Here is an 18,313-nt window from a genome sequence, read left to right as displayed (position 1 = left end):
AATATAATTGTTTTATTCAAGATGTAGACATTAAAACGGATACTCAATCCAATTGTTTGAACGTTTCCCATTTTACACGTCCCACCTGATTTAAGGTCATCCAGTATTTATTACAATACTATATTTGTCATATTTATCTACTGATGCTATGCGTTTAGATTAAATACTCAAAAGTTCCCTAGTCAGATTAAATATATCAACACGTTAAAATGCGTGTAACCATTAATATTCATAGGCTACTAGATATATTTTAATGAGAACTATTCACTTACATAATAAGAAGAACCGATTGACTTGAACTCAGTTCCTTCTATAGTATTTGAGTAAAGCATGGTGGTCTAGTGGTTAGAACACTCAACTTATAACCTACAGGTGGAAAATACAAGAGTCCTGGTAATCGCGGAATACAAATGGAATTCTTGGATTACTCGCCTTTTCTCACCATACGGTAATTTATCTCCCAGGGTCATAAGGCTGCTGTATTAAATGGAAATGAGCAATTGCAAGCTACCTGTTGGACAGGACGATAGGCACATATTTCATTACGCAATACGGCTACAGAGTCAGCTCAATTACTGTTGTTTGAATCGGTGAGCGTGCGGGGGGGGGGGGGGTAGTTAACACGTAGTCTGGGCAGATCGTTGTCAATAAACTGACTGAGAGCTTTATCAACTGTGCTATCATTATTCTATTCTCTCACCCAAAGGTAAAACCTGACATTTCATATATTGCTATCTAATTTTATAGATAAGGCGCATTTTCATCTTTTAATAAAACATAATTCTGTTTTTTTCATGTATATATATAGTATGCGCTTGGCTAAGAAGCTCATATCATTGCCATCCGGAAGTATAACGGACCAACACACAACACTGTGTGTATACATGAACGTTTATAGTCAGGTTAATACAGTTCAGTGAGCATTACTCATAAACGCGGATGGCAAGAAACAATAACAAAGACATGAGTTACGTCATCTTCGAACTATCTATCTATATATATATATATATATTCAAATCGAGATTTGATATAGCGCAATATTCCCTCAAGGTGCTCAAAGCGCTTTACAAGGTGTCCCTGATCAACACCAGCACTTAACATAATATAGGAGGGGGCATTACGCCAAAGGCGGTATTATATCTTTTTTTTCGGAAAAGAGACAACGCATTTAACGACCAGGTACTCATTTTACACCTTAGTACGATGAAAGAGCGTGAGTAAAGAGCCTTTTACAAGGACTCAACTATGCGCCGAGCGAGGCTCGAACCCAAGTCCTTCCGATCCTAAAGCCAGTGTCATACCACAAGACCTCATAACCATATGACCGATATTCATGAAGATACTCAATACATAATCAAATCCTAGCATATCTAGATATCTATTTATCTGAATTATTTAAACGTTAAAGGAAGGTAGACCTATAAGTCTTTTATGCACATGACAATACCGAAACATTCACTATATATCTCAATCAATTTAGAATATCCGTCTTTTTTATTTGTTATATCTTATTTTTTTTTTACAAAAAGATTTAACGAATTGTTATGATCTGTCAAAATGGCTAAGAAACGTTGAGCTACTTAAAGCGATTTCGTTTGATGCAATCACAATACACAGGAGAAACTTGACTCAATGTTTTGATTCGGAAGTAGAGATATGGAACAATGACGTCTGCTAAGTCCATGTTCATATATATATATATATATATATATATATATATATATATATATATATATATATATATATATATATATATATATATATATATATGTGTGTGTGTAGTGTGTGTGTGTATTGGAATTAGCACTCAACTTCTAATATATTAACATTGATACTTGACATACCCATGTATTCTTGGAAGCGAGATGATTGGTTCTGGAGGTGGCCGATGTCTTCAATCACTGAAGATAAAAACAAAAGTAAACATTAAGATCCAATTTCTAAGAAAGTGTTAGCTATTGTTTAGTGTGTCATCGTTCTATCGTATTCTGATAGGACTGCATGGGTGTGTAGTAGTTGCAGTAGTATAACAATTTAATTATAACTTTATATGTATATATATATATATATATATATATATATATATATATATATATATATATTATATATATAGGCTATATATATATATATATATATTATATATATATATATAATATTATTATTATTATTATCATCATCATTATTATTATTAAAGCACATTGAATAGTAGTAGTAGTAGTAGTAGTAGTAGTAGTAGTGGTAGTAGTAATAGTAGTAGTAGTAGTAGTAGTAGTAGTAGTAGTAGTAGTAGTAGTAGTAGTAGTAGTAGTAGTAGTAGTAGTTGTAGTAGTAGTAGTAGTAGTAGTAGTAGTAGTAGTAGTAGTAGTTGTAGTAGTAGTAGTAGTAGTTGTAGTAGTAGTAGTAGTAGTAGTAGTAGTAGTAGTAGTAGTAGTAGTAGTAGTAGTAGTAGTAGTAGTAGTAGTAGTAGTAGTAGTAGCTGCAGTAGTAATAATAGTGTTAGATGTAGTTGTACTGGTAGGAGTAGAAGGAGAAACATCTTATTTGTTAACGGGAAATTCCTTCGCACATTCTATGTAAACTAATAAATGTCAATATAATGTCAATTCCACAAAGTCAGACCTTTGTATTAACTCTACTAAATTACACAGCTATAAGTCTTTTCCTTTTTTCTTGGACCAAAATGTACATGTTATTTCTTTACGTGTCGTTAGATGTGATCTGAACAAAGAATAAATCTGTTTTAATCAGGTGGTAGACATAAAAATGGATATTCAATCGAAATGTTAAAACGTTTTCTATCAATGTACACCTCCCATCGTATTCAAGTTTATTTCCAATATTTACTACACAAACACACACATACACAAACACATACACAAACACACACATACACAAACACACACATACACAAACACATACACAAACACACACATACACAAACACATACACAAACACACACATACACAAACACATACACTAACACACACATACACAAACACATACACAAACACACACATACACAAACACATACACTAACACACACAAACACATACACAAACACACACATACACAAACACACACATACACAAACACATACACAAACACACACACACACACAAACACATACACTAACACACACATACACAAACACATACACAAACACATACACAAACACACACATACACAAACACATACACAAACACACACACACACAAACACATACACAAACACACACATACACAAACACATACACAAACACACACATACACAAACACATACACAAACACAGCCATGCGACATCTGGTTTTTTACGTGAATCCATTTATTCACTATTACGTTTCCAACTATTTATAAAAACATTGATTTTAATTCATGAGAATTATTCTCATTCAATGGAATAAAACACGTTGAATATTCCAAATAAATACTTGACACAGCACTTCACGTTATTCTATATAATCCAAACGCTACATTAATATAACATTATTATATTTGGTTGTATGAGGTAAGTGTTCAGTGTAACATTTAATTAAAATAAGTCACCATAGTTTGTGGATTCTAGACGCTACATTTATACTTTGTTATCTATCATTATGACAGGCAGATGTTTACCTTAACAATTTTGAACAAAATAATGGCCATAATTACTACTTCCAAACATTCATTAATACATTATAATCTCTCACTAAACCGTTCATTAGCAAAATATACCACATCATTTTATATATTCCAAATTCTGTATTAACACATTATAATATCTGATTGTCGTAGGCAAGTGTTCATCATAACAATTTATAGTAAAATAGATCACCTTATTGTGTTGTTTCAAGACGCTGCATTGATACATTATGATCGTTACAATATATTGTGAATGAAGACTTCACGATGATAAAGAATTGTGTCATAATATATTATTGTCTCTGCCCTTGTTGACTTCTGACTCTTCCACTCTCTCTTACTGAAATGTGTGCCAGTCTAATGAACCTTTAATGATCTCTGAGGGCACATTTGACAAGACTCTACAATATATGTTCATTCATAGTAGAATTGGTTTCACACAATTTAACAATAAATAGATATTAAAATTATAATAATCTCGACAAATCCTTGACACATCATACATTATAATATACTATAACATACATGTATATTCATAGTATAATTCCTTTGACATATAATAACAGTAAATAGTTTATATAAATATTTATGTTTTATCTACGTGTACCTTTGTCCATATAATTTTTCATAGATCTACTCTGCTTCTTTTCCAAATCCTCCAACAAATCAAATCTTGATGAGACTGTGGGAGGAATATTAAAGACAAAATTTAAATGTATCTAAACTTCTCGATACTTATGTTGCAAAATCGTCAATTTTTACAATACAAACAATATTTTTCTTGTTCCAATATGTTTTAGAGTCACAAAATTTGATGAAAAAATGTTTGGTATTGTTACAAAGAATAATGTTTTATATAAAACTTGATAGCTCAACAACGTTATGTATAATATAACAGGTAGTTATTGAATTTAAATTCGTGTTAAAAATTCAGTCTGTGTGTTTGGTCAGTATGACATATCAGTAAAATGTCTTGAAAGCAAAGAGATCGAGAGAAAGAGAGAGTGAGAGATAGATAGATAGATAGAGTTAGAGAAAGAGAGAGATAGATATAAAGAGAGAGAGAGAGAGAGAGAGAGAGAGAGAGAGAGAGAGTTTAACATTCACACATGATTTCTCACTATAACATTATTTTATAGATCCCAACCGTAGCATTGATAGATACGATATGATAAAATGAACTTTATTTATCCATTTCTGGATATTTTCATTTGGTATTGACTAGGATTAATACATTATAATCTCTCATTATATCATCGTATAAAAAGATATATCATCTTTTGTTATATATTTCAAACGATGTATTGATATATTCTAATATATGCCTGTGGAAGGCAAGTTTTTATCCCAAAAATTGATATTAAAATATATCACCTCATTGAGTGATTTCCAGACGCTACATTTATACATTATGATTGTGTAATATTTTAAAGTAAACATCACAATGGTGAGTTAGCAGTTTGTCATTGTTGTCGTTCTCTTCCTACATCGACTTCTAACACTATCTTCTTTTGGTGTTATATTATTAGCCAGTATGATGAACCTTAAATAATCTGTGAGATTACCCTTGACCAATCCGACTCTATAACGTATTCTACAATATCTGTATATTCATATAACAATTTCACATTATATAACATTGAATAGTTTATATAAAGATACTGTGTTATCTATGCGTTACCTTTGTTCATGGAATCTTTCATCGATTGACTCTGGGTCTTTTCCAAATCTTCCAACAAATCAATTCTTGACGAGACTGTGTAAAGAAATTAAAGATTTTAATAGAATGTAACCCTACCTTAACTAAATGTAAGAGAATCGTCAATATCTTAAAGAGGAATAAAATAGTTTTAATAGTTTTCTTATTTAAGTATGTTTTATAAATAACAAAATTTGAAGAAAATTCATTTTCATATTCACAGGAAATTAGCTGAATGTAGGAGATATGTTGTTGATATATTAGCCAGTATGATGAACCTTAAATAATCTGTAAGTGTACCCTTGACCAATCACACTCTATAATATACTCTAACATATATATATATATATATATATATATATATATATATATATATATATATATATATATATATATATATATATATATATATATATATATATATATATATTCAAATTAGAATTGGTTTCATATAATGTAAAAGTAAACGGTATATATAAAGATGTGTGTAATAGCTAAGTGTTACCATTGTCCATGGAATCTTTTATAGATTGATTCTGGGTCTTTTCCAAATCTTCCAACAATTCAATTCTTGATGAGACTGTGTGAAGAATATTAAAGACTATAATTTAATGTAACTCGGTTTTTACTAAATGAAGATAATGGTCATATTATTTACGACACAAACCATGTTTTTCTTATTCAAATATGCTTCATAAATCACAAAATTCGAAGAAATATCGTTCCTGTATTAAAAAAAATTGAGCTGTTTCTATTATAAAGAGATTGTACATACGGGATGGAGATCAAATTCGAAAAGTCACATATTCTAGGGAAGAGCCTAGACAACCCTTAGATGAGAATCAATTTCAATGGTGAAAACCTAAAGCAAGTCACCTCATTCAGATACTTGGGAGTGTTGCACACCGAAGATAATAATAATAATAATAATAATAATAATGGTATAGATTTATAGAGCGCCAAACATCCCTTCATCAAGAGGGCTCTGTGTGCATAACATAGATTAACTTAATCATTAAGCCCTAACACAGTACACGAACAACATTATTATACACATAATCAAAAGAAAGCCTGTCGGAATAAGAATGTCTTCAATCGATCCTTGAATTCCTCTAGTGAAGACGAAGAACGTATCTCTAGTGGTAGTAAATTCCACAACCTTGGACCAGAATGTTGAAAGGCGCGTTCACCAGCCTTCACTCGACAACGGGGTGTTTTCAATTTGAGGTCGTTCGTTGACCAGCACCGCAGATGTGAAAGATAGAATTTGAATGGCAATGGTTGCTAAGATATAACCCAAAGGAGCTCGGAGTGGACCCTACCTTCCATGAGTTGCTAGGATTTTGAACACTTCTTTAGCCAAGCAGGGTTCGAACCTGGTGGTAAATAAGCGAAGCGCGGGAAATCAGAGGGAATTCTTTTAAGTTTCGACGAGCTGTAGAGAATACCGCCATTCCAGCTGTTCTGTTTTATATTATGTTCGTTTAGTGGTTGTCAGGAAGGAAACAAGAAGGATGAAAGATAAGTAGAGTTGTGTCGTTCATATTTGTGTTATACATGTAATTTAGTTTCTGTATAACATGCATCGTGTTTGTAAATCTTGGTTTCCTTCAATTTATTGTTACCATTGTCTGACCGTGAAACTTGGACCGTCTTTCTCTTCCCTCTGATCAGGCTCGGCCCAGTACAGTGGCTTGATCTTCCACACCGAGGGAACTTATGTACGAGTTCTCTCCTTCTATTCTCCTAGTCTATTCGTTTCTCTTTGTGACGTCTCCGGGTACTTGGCTCTAACGGTCCTCTGGGAGCGCCCGATTCGTTACAAGATACTCTTAGATATCTGCATTTTTATAGTATAATTGATTTGACTTGAAATAACAGTGAATTGACTTTTAAAAAATATAATCATGTGTGTTTTTACTATGCGTTACCTTTGTCTATAGAATCTTTTATAGATTTAGTCTTCTTCTTTTCCATATCTCCCAACAAATCAAATCTGGATGAGACTGTGGAAAGAAAAATTAAAGTTCTTTTATTTTAAATTTAATGTCAATCCTTCCATATTAATATTGGAAAATGGTCAACTTATACAATACATAAAATAGTTTTCCTGTTCAGATATTTTAAAAACGAAACATAATTTTGTAAAACTTGCTCTTCTCAGCAAAGTTGTATATAATATTACACGTAGCTACTGTTGACTTTTAATTTTTGTTGAAATATTCAGTTTGCGAGTTGATTCTGTATGACATATCAGTATAAAAATCTTGATATGCAAAGAGAGAGCTTAAGATTCACACATGTTTTTCACTATATAACTTTATTTGATAGATTGCAAAAGCTCCATTAAAAAAGATTAGATAGGAAAAAATGAACTATATCTATCCATTTCTAGAAATTTACCTTTGGTAATGCCATAGATTAAATCATTAAAATCGAAACTCTATCATTGTATAACAAGATGCATCATTATATTGTGATATTGTGTATGTTTCAAACGCTGTATTGATATAGTATAATATATGATTGTTGAATACAAGTGATTATCCCCAAAAATACAGTAAAATATATCACCGTATTGTGTGGTTTCCAGACGTACAATGATACATTATTATTGTGCATTATTTTAAAGGAAACATCACAATGTTGAGATAGACGTTTGTCATAGATGTCTATTTCTTCCTTTATCTAACAATCTAGCCTCTTTTGTTGATATATTAGCCAGTGCCAGGAATCTTAAATAATCTATGAGTTTACTTTGACCAATGGCACACAATAATATACTCTACAATATCTGTATAGTCATATTAGAAACAGTTTTACATTATGAAAAGGAACTAGTTTATATATAGATATGTGTGTTGTCTAAGTGTTTTCTATGAAATCTTTTATAATTGATTTTGGTTCTCTCCAAATCTTCATGCAAATCCATTCATGACGAGAGGTTCTAAAAGAAATTATAGATTTTATTACATTTAACCCTACCATTTCCAAATGTAGGATAACCGTCAATATTTTTACGAAGGGAAAATAGTTATCTTATTCAAATGTGTTTTATAAATCACAAAATATTGATGTATATTCATTATCATAGTCGCAAGAATTTAGCTTAATGTAAAGTTTGTGTTGCTCATCAAAGTTGTGTATCGACGTCTACCCCTCTAGTCTCATTAGGTGACATATTAGCCAGTATGATGACTTTCATTTATATGTGAGCGTAGTCTTCAACAATCACACTCTATAATATATTAATAAATATATATATATATATATAAAATATATATATATTATATATATATAATATATATATAATATATATATATATTAAATATATTATAACAGTTATTCTTAAGACAACTTCCAGCAAACATCAGACTTCCATTAGCAAACTCGTCCAACCTGGATGATTACAGGGCACTTGCCAGAGACGCTGACAATTTTTTCTACGCTGCTCACTCAAACTCTAACTCCTTTTCAATTTCTCATACTACTTGTGAAGTTGACACACCAACCATGACCAGTGAAATAGATTCCCTCTGCTGGTACCATCAACGGTTTGGTTCAAATGCACGTCGATGTGCACAAACATGCAAACTCTTCAATCCATTCAAAAAAACAAGAATAACCAGGGAAACGCCAAGCCGGGTCAACAGTAAATTCTGCTGTCGACCCGGATTCTTACTCAGCCAACGCGCCCACATCAAAAAACCTCCAACTCATCGTCGTCGATGAAAATTCAAACCGACGATTTTTAGTAGATACTGGAGCTCAAGTATCTGTCACACCCGTTTCTGCACCAGACAAAAGCTTGGGTTCCTCTAATCTCGCATTACAAGCTGCTAATGGTTCTACAATAAAAACATACGGATGCTTCGAAACTAACATACGTATTGGATCGCGTTCATTCAATGCACGACTTATCAAAGCTGATGTCAAGCGTCCCCTACTTGGTGCATATTTTCTACGTCATCATAATCTGCTTGTGGATATTCGTGGTCGACGCCTTATCGACGCTGAAACGTTTTCGCACGTACCTTGTTCAGTAAGTTCAGTTTGCGCAAACGCCGAACTCTCACCTCTCGAGCCGAACTGCAAGACATTCAGAAAATTATTGAATAACTATCCATAACTACTTCAACCAACATTTTCAACGGCAACTGTGAAACATGGCGTGCAACATTTCATTACAACCAAAGGTCGCCCAGTATTCGCACGTGCTCGTCGCCTGGCTCCAGAAAAACTCTTGTGTGCAAAAAATAATTTTTGGAAATGGAGACAATGGGCATAATTCAAAAATCAAAAACCATGACACATGGTCCCCAAGGCTGATGGCACAATGCATCCCTGCGGAGATTTTTGTCGCCTTAACGATGCTACTATACCAGATCGATATCCTGTCCCACACATTCATGATTTTACAGCAAACTTAGACGGTAAGATCATCTTCTCGAAGATCGACCTTGTCAGAGGATACCACCAAATTCCAGTCGCTCCAGAAGACGTCCCAAAAACGTCAGTGATAACCCCTTTCGGCCTTTGGGAGTTCTTAAGAATGCCATTTGGATTTAAAAAATGCAGCACAAGCATTCCAACGTTTAATGCACTCCATTTTACAAGATTTAGACTGCGTATTTTGTTATTTAGACGACATTCTGGTTGCAAGTTCAACTGAGGCAGAACACATGGAACATCTCAAAATCGTATTCGAAAGACTTAGAAACCAAGGCCTCGTTATCCGTCTTGAGAAATGTCTTTTCGGTTTGAGATCTCTTAACTTCCTTGGCCATCAAATCTCGCATTCTGGATCTGTCCCAATGGCGACAAAAATTGAGGCTGTTAAACAATTTCCACAACCAAAAACCATCAAGTCACTTCAAGACTTCCTCGGGATGTTGAATTTTTACCATCGTTTCATTCCGAGACTAGCTGAAATACTTCGACCCCTATATAGTGCTTTGAAAGTCAAAAAACAACGTCAAGCACTTACGTGGACGCAAGAAATGTTGAAAGCATTTACTGACGGTAAAAATGCACTAAGTAACGCTACAATGTTAGCCCATCCTTGCTTGAACTCACCCCTCGCTTTAACGTCTGACGCCTCCGACCAAGCTGTGGGCGCTGTCCTTGAACAACTTAATCATCAAGGTAATTGGGAACCATTGGCATTTTTCAGCAGGCATTTACGTAAACCTGAACAGAAATACAGTACCTTTGATAGGGAGTTGCTTGGCATTCACTTTGCCATCCGTCATTTCCGTTTCATCATTGAAGGGAGACAATTCGCTATTTTTACTGACCATAAACCATTAATCCATGCCATGTCCAAATCAACTGAACCATGGTCAGCTCGTCAAGAAAGGCACTTATCTGCCATATCCGAGTTCACAACTGACATCCGACACATTTCGGGAAAAAACAACACTGTCGCAGATTGTCTCTCAAGAGCAGTTACAAACTCAGTCTCAATTGGCATCGACTATCAAGCTATGGCGGAATCCCAAAAAAATAGCATTGACATACAGGCTTACAAAACTGCATTAACAAGCCTCAAAATCGTCAGAACATCCGTTGACTCGGGTCCAGAGTTAATTTGTGACATCTCAACTGGCTACCCAAGACCTATCGTTCCTACCGACTTCAGAAGACCAGTTTTCGAAATTATTCACAATATGAGTCATCCTGGAGTTAAGGCCACAGTCAGACTTATCATCAAGAAGTTTATCTGGCATGGTCTTAAGAAAGAATTGTCAGCATGGGTTAAGCAATGTCACAACTGCCAATCTTCGAAAATTCAAAAACATATACGAGCACCGAGAGAAACATTCCATGTCCCAGGAAAGCGATTCTCACATATAAACATTGACCTCGTTGGACCATTACCTCAGTCAAGGGAAAAGCCCTGATCTCCAATTGGATCTCGCGGTTTGGTATTCCTGTTGATATAACTTCTGACAGGGGCTCACAATTTACATCCACGCTATGGAAACAGATGGCCAGTCAACTTGGTGTGCAGATTCATCACACAACTGCGTATCACCCTCAGTCCAACGGCATGATTGAACGGTTTCATCGGTCCTTGAAATCATCCCTCAAAGCTCGTCTAATAACTCCAAATTGGGTGGATGAGCTACCTTGGGTTCTGCTTGGTTTAAGAACTGCACCTAAGGATGATATCGGTCATTCTTCAGCTGAATTAGTATACGGAGAACCTTTAACAATCCCTGGAGAGTTTATACCTGACCATCCTTCAGACTTCCACGCTAAAGACTTTTTGGCAACCTTTCGGCAAAACGTGTCCCTTCATTCACCACAGCCAACACATCATCACGGCTATCATCAAACAAATTTACCCAAGAACTTGATGTCAGCAAAATATGTTTACATCCCTGTTGACACCCACCGAGGACCCCTTCAGAAGCCGTATACAGGTCCCTATGTTGTCATAACCCCTGGAGATAAACAATTCCTGATCGATGTTGGTGGCAAAGCAGAACGGATTTCGATCGACCGACTTAAAGCTGCATTTGTCGATTCTACGCAACCAGTTTCCCTTGCCACCCCACCTCGTCGTGGACGCCCACCGAATACGAACAGAAAGTTATCGAACAGAAACATACAAAACTCCCGTACTGCTTCTGACGATACTAACGTAGTGCCTACTAAGAAGCTATCTCGCTCAGGACGTACCATTAAACGACCTCGGTACTACGAAGATGACTAGTCCGTGTTTGGGGGAGGGGGGGGGGAGGGAGGGCATGTGTGGCGATCTACGTTTCCTACGAACTACGAAGGCTTACCACATACTGCTGACTGCAAGACTACTCTACACACCAGATCAGACAAAACGCAAACAAGAGAGAACTCATTAAATTTATAAAATTCACTACACATTGCTTTCATTGTTTGTTGTTTCCAGTAAAGTAGATGCTACAATTGTACCATTGTACAGACAATGTCTAATTTAGATGAATTGGTGTTATGCTGTAAATAATATCTATTGTACAATGTTACCAATATTGCCTATTTTAAATGAATCATTGTGTAAATATATAGAGAGATCTACTTTGCACCATTGTATTCTTCTTCTTCTAGGTTCCATGCCTGGTCCAGGCTTCGGATACTGCATGAATTATCTCTCTCCATTCCTCCCTGTCTCTCTTTTTCAAACAGCTCTTGGATTGTTAGGTTGGTGAAGCCCTTCAGTTGGTCTCTGAATGTTTTTCTTTATCTCCCCCGGGCGCGTTTACCAGGTATTTTTCCACAACTTGCCAGGTATTCCTTCTTATCTTTCCTTACTATGTGTCCGAAAAAGGATAGTTGTCGATCCGCTATTAAGGGCATTAGTTTCCTTTGTTGGTATGTTTGTTTTAGCACTTCTTCGTTCGTTTTGTGTACAGTATACGATATTCTCTGCATCCTTCTCAAACACCACATTTCAAAAGCTTCAATGTTCTTTTGTGTTTCTGCATTTGTAGTCCAGCTTTCGCATCCGTATAACAAGATTGGCCACACGTAGCACTTCAAGACTCTGAATCTAATCCCGAACGACATCTGTTTGTTTTTCAAAATGTTTCCCAGGTCCATGAAGGCCTGTTTGGCTTGAGTTATTCTTGCTCGTATGTCTCGGTTACATCTTCCATCTGTTGTCACTATTGAACCTAGGTATTTAAACTTTCTACGTTGGTAAGTTGCTCGCCGTGAATCGTTATATTGCAGGTGTTGTTGTTTTCGGGGTTTTTCTGTATTACCATGCATTCCGTTTTGGTGATATTCACTTGCATTCCCTTGGCTTCACTATCTACTACCACTTTGTCAACAATCTTTTGAAGTTGGATTTCTGATGTTGCAATGAGTACCGTATCGTCTGCGTATCTTATATTATTTATGTTGTGACCTCCTACTTTTATTCCCTCCATATTAGTTATGCCCCTCATAATTGTTTCTTGGTATAGATTAAACAGATCTGGTGAGGCAACACACCCTTGACGGACTCCTTTCTTAATAGGAATGGAATTTCCTGTAGAGTTTCCGATTTTGATAGATGCCTGCTGGGTGTAGTATAATGTTTGCATGAGTCTGAGGTCTTTCTCATCAACGCCAATGGAGTGCAGTTGTTTTAGTATTTCTTCGTGGCGTACTCTATCAAAAGCTTTTTTGTAGTCGACAAAACAGAGGTATAGTGGGGTCTGAACCTGTATAGCTCTTTCACTTAAAACACGGAGGAGGTATATTGCGTTCCTTGTCCCTCTGTCAGGTTGGAATCCATATTGTTCTTCTGCGATTTAGGGGTTAATCTTATTCCTTAGCCTGATGATAATTATACGCAACAGTATTTTGTTGAAGTGGCTTATTAAACTTATAGTTCTAAAATTTTCGCATCTGACTGCACCTGCTTTCTTTGGTATTGCTATGAAAATAGAGTTACAGAGATCTTCTGGAATTTTCCCAGTGTTGTATATATTGTTGAATAATATGTGAAGTTCATCACTTGCTAGATCTCCCAGGCTTTTTAATACCTCTACATATATTTCATCAGGGCCTGTTGCTTTGCCATCCCTCATTCGTTCCATGGTATGTTCAATTTCACTTTTGGTGATGTTTGGTCCACTTAATGGTTCTTTGAATTTCAGTGGTGGTTCATTTCTATTTGGATCATTGTACAGTTCGCCTATGTATTCTACCCATCGGCTTTCTATATGTTGTTCTTCAAATAGCAGTTCTCCTTGTTTGTTTTGGATACAACTTCCTGCTGCTTTGCTTTTCCTTTTCCCTGATAGTTCTTTTATTCTTTGGTATACCATTGTATAACAAGTGTCAATTTAAGATGAATCACTGTGGTATATATTGTGTCACTCTATAGGATGTGTCAATTTTATATGGACCTATAAAGATTCAATAGAAAATGTCAAATTTACACATTTACAATGTAAATCTAAATAATCTAATGTTTATCAAATTAATTTTTTTGGAAGATAAAAGGACTATTAGAGTTTTTAAAATGAGAAATGATTTCACAATGATTGTTAAGAAATAAACGTGTAATTTATCGTAAGATATTATAAAATGTACAAAACTGCAATGCATCTCCTTTGTCAATTTAAGATTTGACATTGAATAGAAATAAAACAAGCACTCTGCACTGGACAATACAATATATTTCTAACAACTTCATACTTTAACAATGAGCATAATAGTTATAGCACTAACTTGTTACACGTGAGGATATTAGAGGGCAATTCTGAAATTCCAAATCGTGTATAAAATTAATCCATTTATAAAGACAACCAACTAAATAAAATCAAAGTTTAATATACATTTTTGTTGTTTTGAAATGATTCATGAACTGAGAATAAAACCGATTTTTCTTTTTAGCAGAAGTAGATTTGATGACAAAGCAAATTATGGATGAATTGATTTCATCTGTGGAGAAAAGATGATTTTATTAGGCAGATCAAATGCAATTTACTTTCTAGAAATATCTCACCTTTTTCAGTTTCGTTCTTCTGCTCCTTTAGTTTTTTCTCCTGCTCCATCAATCTTGTGTCCTGCTCGGCCAGTTTAACTTTCTGAGTGGAAATTGTCTCTTTGAGCTTGGTGACTGAAATAAGGAAATATAGTTTCGTGTGTGAACGATTTTGTTCCATGATGTACCTACTGTATACTAGTTGTTATGTTCTATGAAAGTTATCAGTCTTAACATATGAAATTTTATGATAAAATAAATTACAATGTGATATAGTTGGGTATTAATATGAATGAAATAACATGTTAAATATCTTATCCATCATTTGAGTTAGTCTTAATAGATATACATACCTTCTTCCTGCATGCTTTTCTCTTTTTCTTGGCCGTTTTTTTCCAATGTTGTTATTTTCTCTAACAAATATTTAACAATTACAGTGATATCCTCATCTGTAAAAAATTACAAATGATTGATAGATAAACTGTTTTACAAATTATAAGAAAGTCATGTAATTATAAAGTTTATGTGGAACAAACTAGGGTCGGTTATTCTAGCAATTTTTTGTTGTTACTGTGACGAGCGATTTTCTTTCACTGCGTGATTTCTTTATCATTCGTCAGCGTCTCGTTTCAAAACCACTTCAAACCTAGTGGACGAGACATATAATTGATTAACTCCTCCAGTAAGATAACCAAACATGGACAGTCTTTCTCCAATAAAGCTCCAAATCTTTCTAACGGAAATTTTGGTCGTTAGGTGGTAAACATTTCCATTGTATAACGGAACATTCACTTTCAGCTTAAGGCTTATTTACCTGTTCAAATTGTCTGCCCATTGTATTCATGCCACCTGCTAATTACCCATTCCAAACAAGTCGCCATCGTGCATATGCCCTGAGGTCCTTGTCTCGTTCAAGAGTAGCTAAAATTACAATTAAGGTCTAGCTCTCCGGTAATTATCTATCCGTTATTCTTTCTTACCAACGCATCGGGATATCATTGGCTATCTAAAACAGGAAATTCTTCTGATTGGCTATTTTCGTTTCACAAAACCAAATTCATATCTGAATCTGATCACACACACGCTAAGAAGCCCACGAGAAAAGAGCTATCTCTCCAATTTCAAACTTGTAAAAGTTTGTCTATCTCGGCTGGAGGTAAAATGAATTATTGGTTAACATTCAAAGTGGAACGAGATATTACTCTGAATTCAATTTAATCTAGCATTACTATTATAGTTGTGTATATATTTTAATTGTGCTATTCCATGGATGTTCGTAAGTTGGAATACCTGTACAAAACCATATCTATATGGATCTTATTTTATAGTTAACAGTTGTTTATGATCTATGTTATTATTTCATTTATATTCAATATGTATATTGCTTGAATGTCTGTACCCCACCGCCAATCGCAGGCCACACATCATAACCTCAATTATAATTAATAAAAATAAATAAAAAAATACCAGGGACACAACCCTGTTAAATTCTCATCATGTAAGATAGCTCGACTGTCAGTTGATGTTTAAACCATATACTAATTCCCATTATCATGAAGTTACTGCTTCCCCTTGCCTTTGTCGGCAAATAAAGGCTATTATGATGTGTCGCTCAAGGACGATTCGGTGGCGAAAGACAAACTCGATTGGTTCTAAGACCTTGTTGTTTTAACTCTTAAATTGAAGGTCCTTGTCCTGATCCTGATTCCTGGCCATTTTCCTGGTCCCTTTCCGTGTCATTGGAGCACCCAGTTGTGCCGAATCCCTGCATCCCAGTCCTTGAACAGCGGTAAACCCCTGATGTCAGCCTAACTACAACACACTGTTGTGATGTCCAGAAAACTCTGCAAAGCAGGCGCCAACCCTGGAACTAGCTGATACATTTGCCTCAGTCAAGCAAGCCGACGGGATAAAGATAAGCCAAACGGGCTTATACCATTTTCAAATGTATTTTCCACAGACACAGATGATTATATCAAAATAACTAAATAAATAGATAATAAATTAGATCCACTCAATTAGAGCTATTCTTCCTGATAACAAATAAATACTTATTCTTTCTATCTTTTCCTGTAACAATCTAATTAATTAAACTTTATGTATAGAATTGTTATTATTGCATTTGGGCGTTACTATTGTCTTGACTCACTTTTTATTAATACAATTAAGTTATAAGGGACCCTAAGGCAATTCTTGATCTCCCCTAGATTAAACCTGAGCCGTTTGTGATATAGGTTGAGTGGTGCAGCTGGTAACGAGAGCCATAGCGCGCATACTAGCTCGAATCCAGACCATTGAGCTATCGGTTGGACTCGATCCCACAAATTAACACACACAACCCGCCACAAAATGGGGGCTCGTCCGGGATTATGAATCTTTAATATTATATAATATGTGAGTCATTAATCTAGATATAATATTTAAACACCCATTCTTTACTTCTGCTACTATCTCAATTTAACAGTAGCATTCTATTACATTGGGGGCTCGTAAATCTACCTTAAATCAAACCAATCAATAAGTCATTTGATTAATTAATTACAAATATCATAGGGAAGAAATCTTATTTATTATCGAAAGTCACTGTGGTTACATTTGAAATTGGAACATGCCCATTTTTCTATATTTTCACTAATCTATTATTAGTTTACTAACACTGATTTATGATTATGATTATGACAACCATGTTATTTTAATTATGCATAATTAGGCAACGTAATTTTAAAGCAGTTTACAAAACATAAATTGTTATTTCATTGCCACTTTTTTATGCCATTGTTGCCATAAATTCTGGACCTTCAGCCGAGAATACCCCCCCCCCCCCCTTTCCGAGAGTAACCCCCCCCCCCTTCAAAAATTAAGTTAAACAAATCTTAATTAAAAATTACAGTCACTCCAACTTCGTTAGGTCACCTTGCAAGTTGTTGTTTACACGTGTAACGGTAATAGTATTATCTCTCTATTGACCCGAGCACGCCAAATTAAGCCCCAGGCAATAACTACTCTTTCTAAGTATTGTGTCACTGTGTGTGTCATATATTGAAATTTGGCTTAGCGAAACCTTGCACTTTTCAACAGTGTGTTGTGACTTACTTCACTATTGTCTTCATTCATATTTAACCCTTACTGGCAAAGTTCTATTTGTTAACTTTCTGCTCTACTCCTCCTTCCACCTATCGCATCATCCTAATTCACCTTCTGCAGTTGTTCAATCTGTAATTAATCAGCCATGGCTACTGGTGTTACAATTAGACGCGAGTTTATCCAGTTAGGAAAAGAATTGGGCCTTTCTGGTGAACAGTTATCTGCCTATGTCACTGAAAACGCAGAAAGGGAGATTACTAGATTAGAAGAGGAAGAGAAGCGTGCTAGATTAGAGGAAGAGGAAAAGCGGAAACATGAGCAATTATTGAAAAATAAAGATCTCGAACTGGAACTTCAACGCACCCGCCAGAAAGAAATTGAAATGTCGTTAACAAGAGACATGGCAGAAAACCGACTCTCTACCCATAGCCCAATTCCATCCAGTCAGG

General features: G+C 35.0%; 1 protein-coding gene across 1 annotated transcript in view; it reads right to left on the bottom strand.

The window, feature by feature from the left end:
* LOC144960714 (uncharacterized) overlaps positions 1–18,313 on the bottom strand; it is a 38,317-nt gene that overhangs the window by 1,595 nt on the left and 18,409 nt on the right. Inside the window, exons 4-10 of the mRNA XM_078894005.1 lie at positions 15,134–15,229; positions 14,802–14,915; positions 7,249–7,323; positions 5,823–5,897; positions 5,300–5,374; positions 4,226–4,300; positions 1,845–1,901 (exon numbers count right to left, since the gene is read on the bottom strand). Of these exons, the coding sequence (XP_078750131.1) occupies positions 1,845–1,901; positions 4,226–4,300; positions 5,300–5,374; positions 5,823–5,897; positions 7,249–7,323; positions 14,802–14,915; positions 15,134–15,229 (567 nt within the window). The remainder of the gene's footprint in view (positions 1–1,844; positions 1,902–4,225; positions 4,301–5,299; positions 5,375–5,822; positions 5,898–7,248; positions 7,324–14,801; positions 14,916–15,133; positions 15,230–18,313) is intronic.

The sequence above is a fragment of the Berghia stephanieae genome, chromosome 15, assembly GCF_034508935.2.
Source record: "Berghia stephanieae isolate SIO BIC M18660-M18661 chromosome 15, UCSD_Bste_1.3, whole genome shotgun sequence".
Lineage (NCBI taxonomy): Eukaryota > Metazoa > Mollusca > Gastropoda > Nudibranchia > Aeolidiidae > Berghia > Berghia stephanieae.
This window is presented reverse-complemented; position numbering and strand designations above follow the sequence as displayed.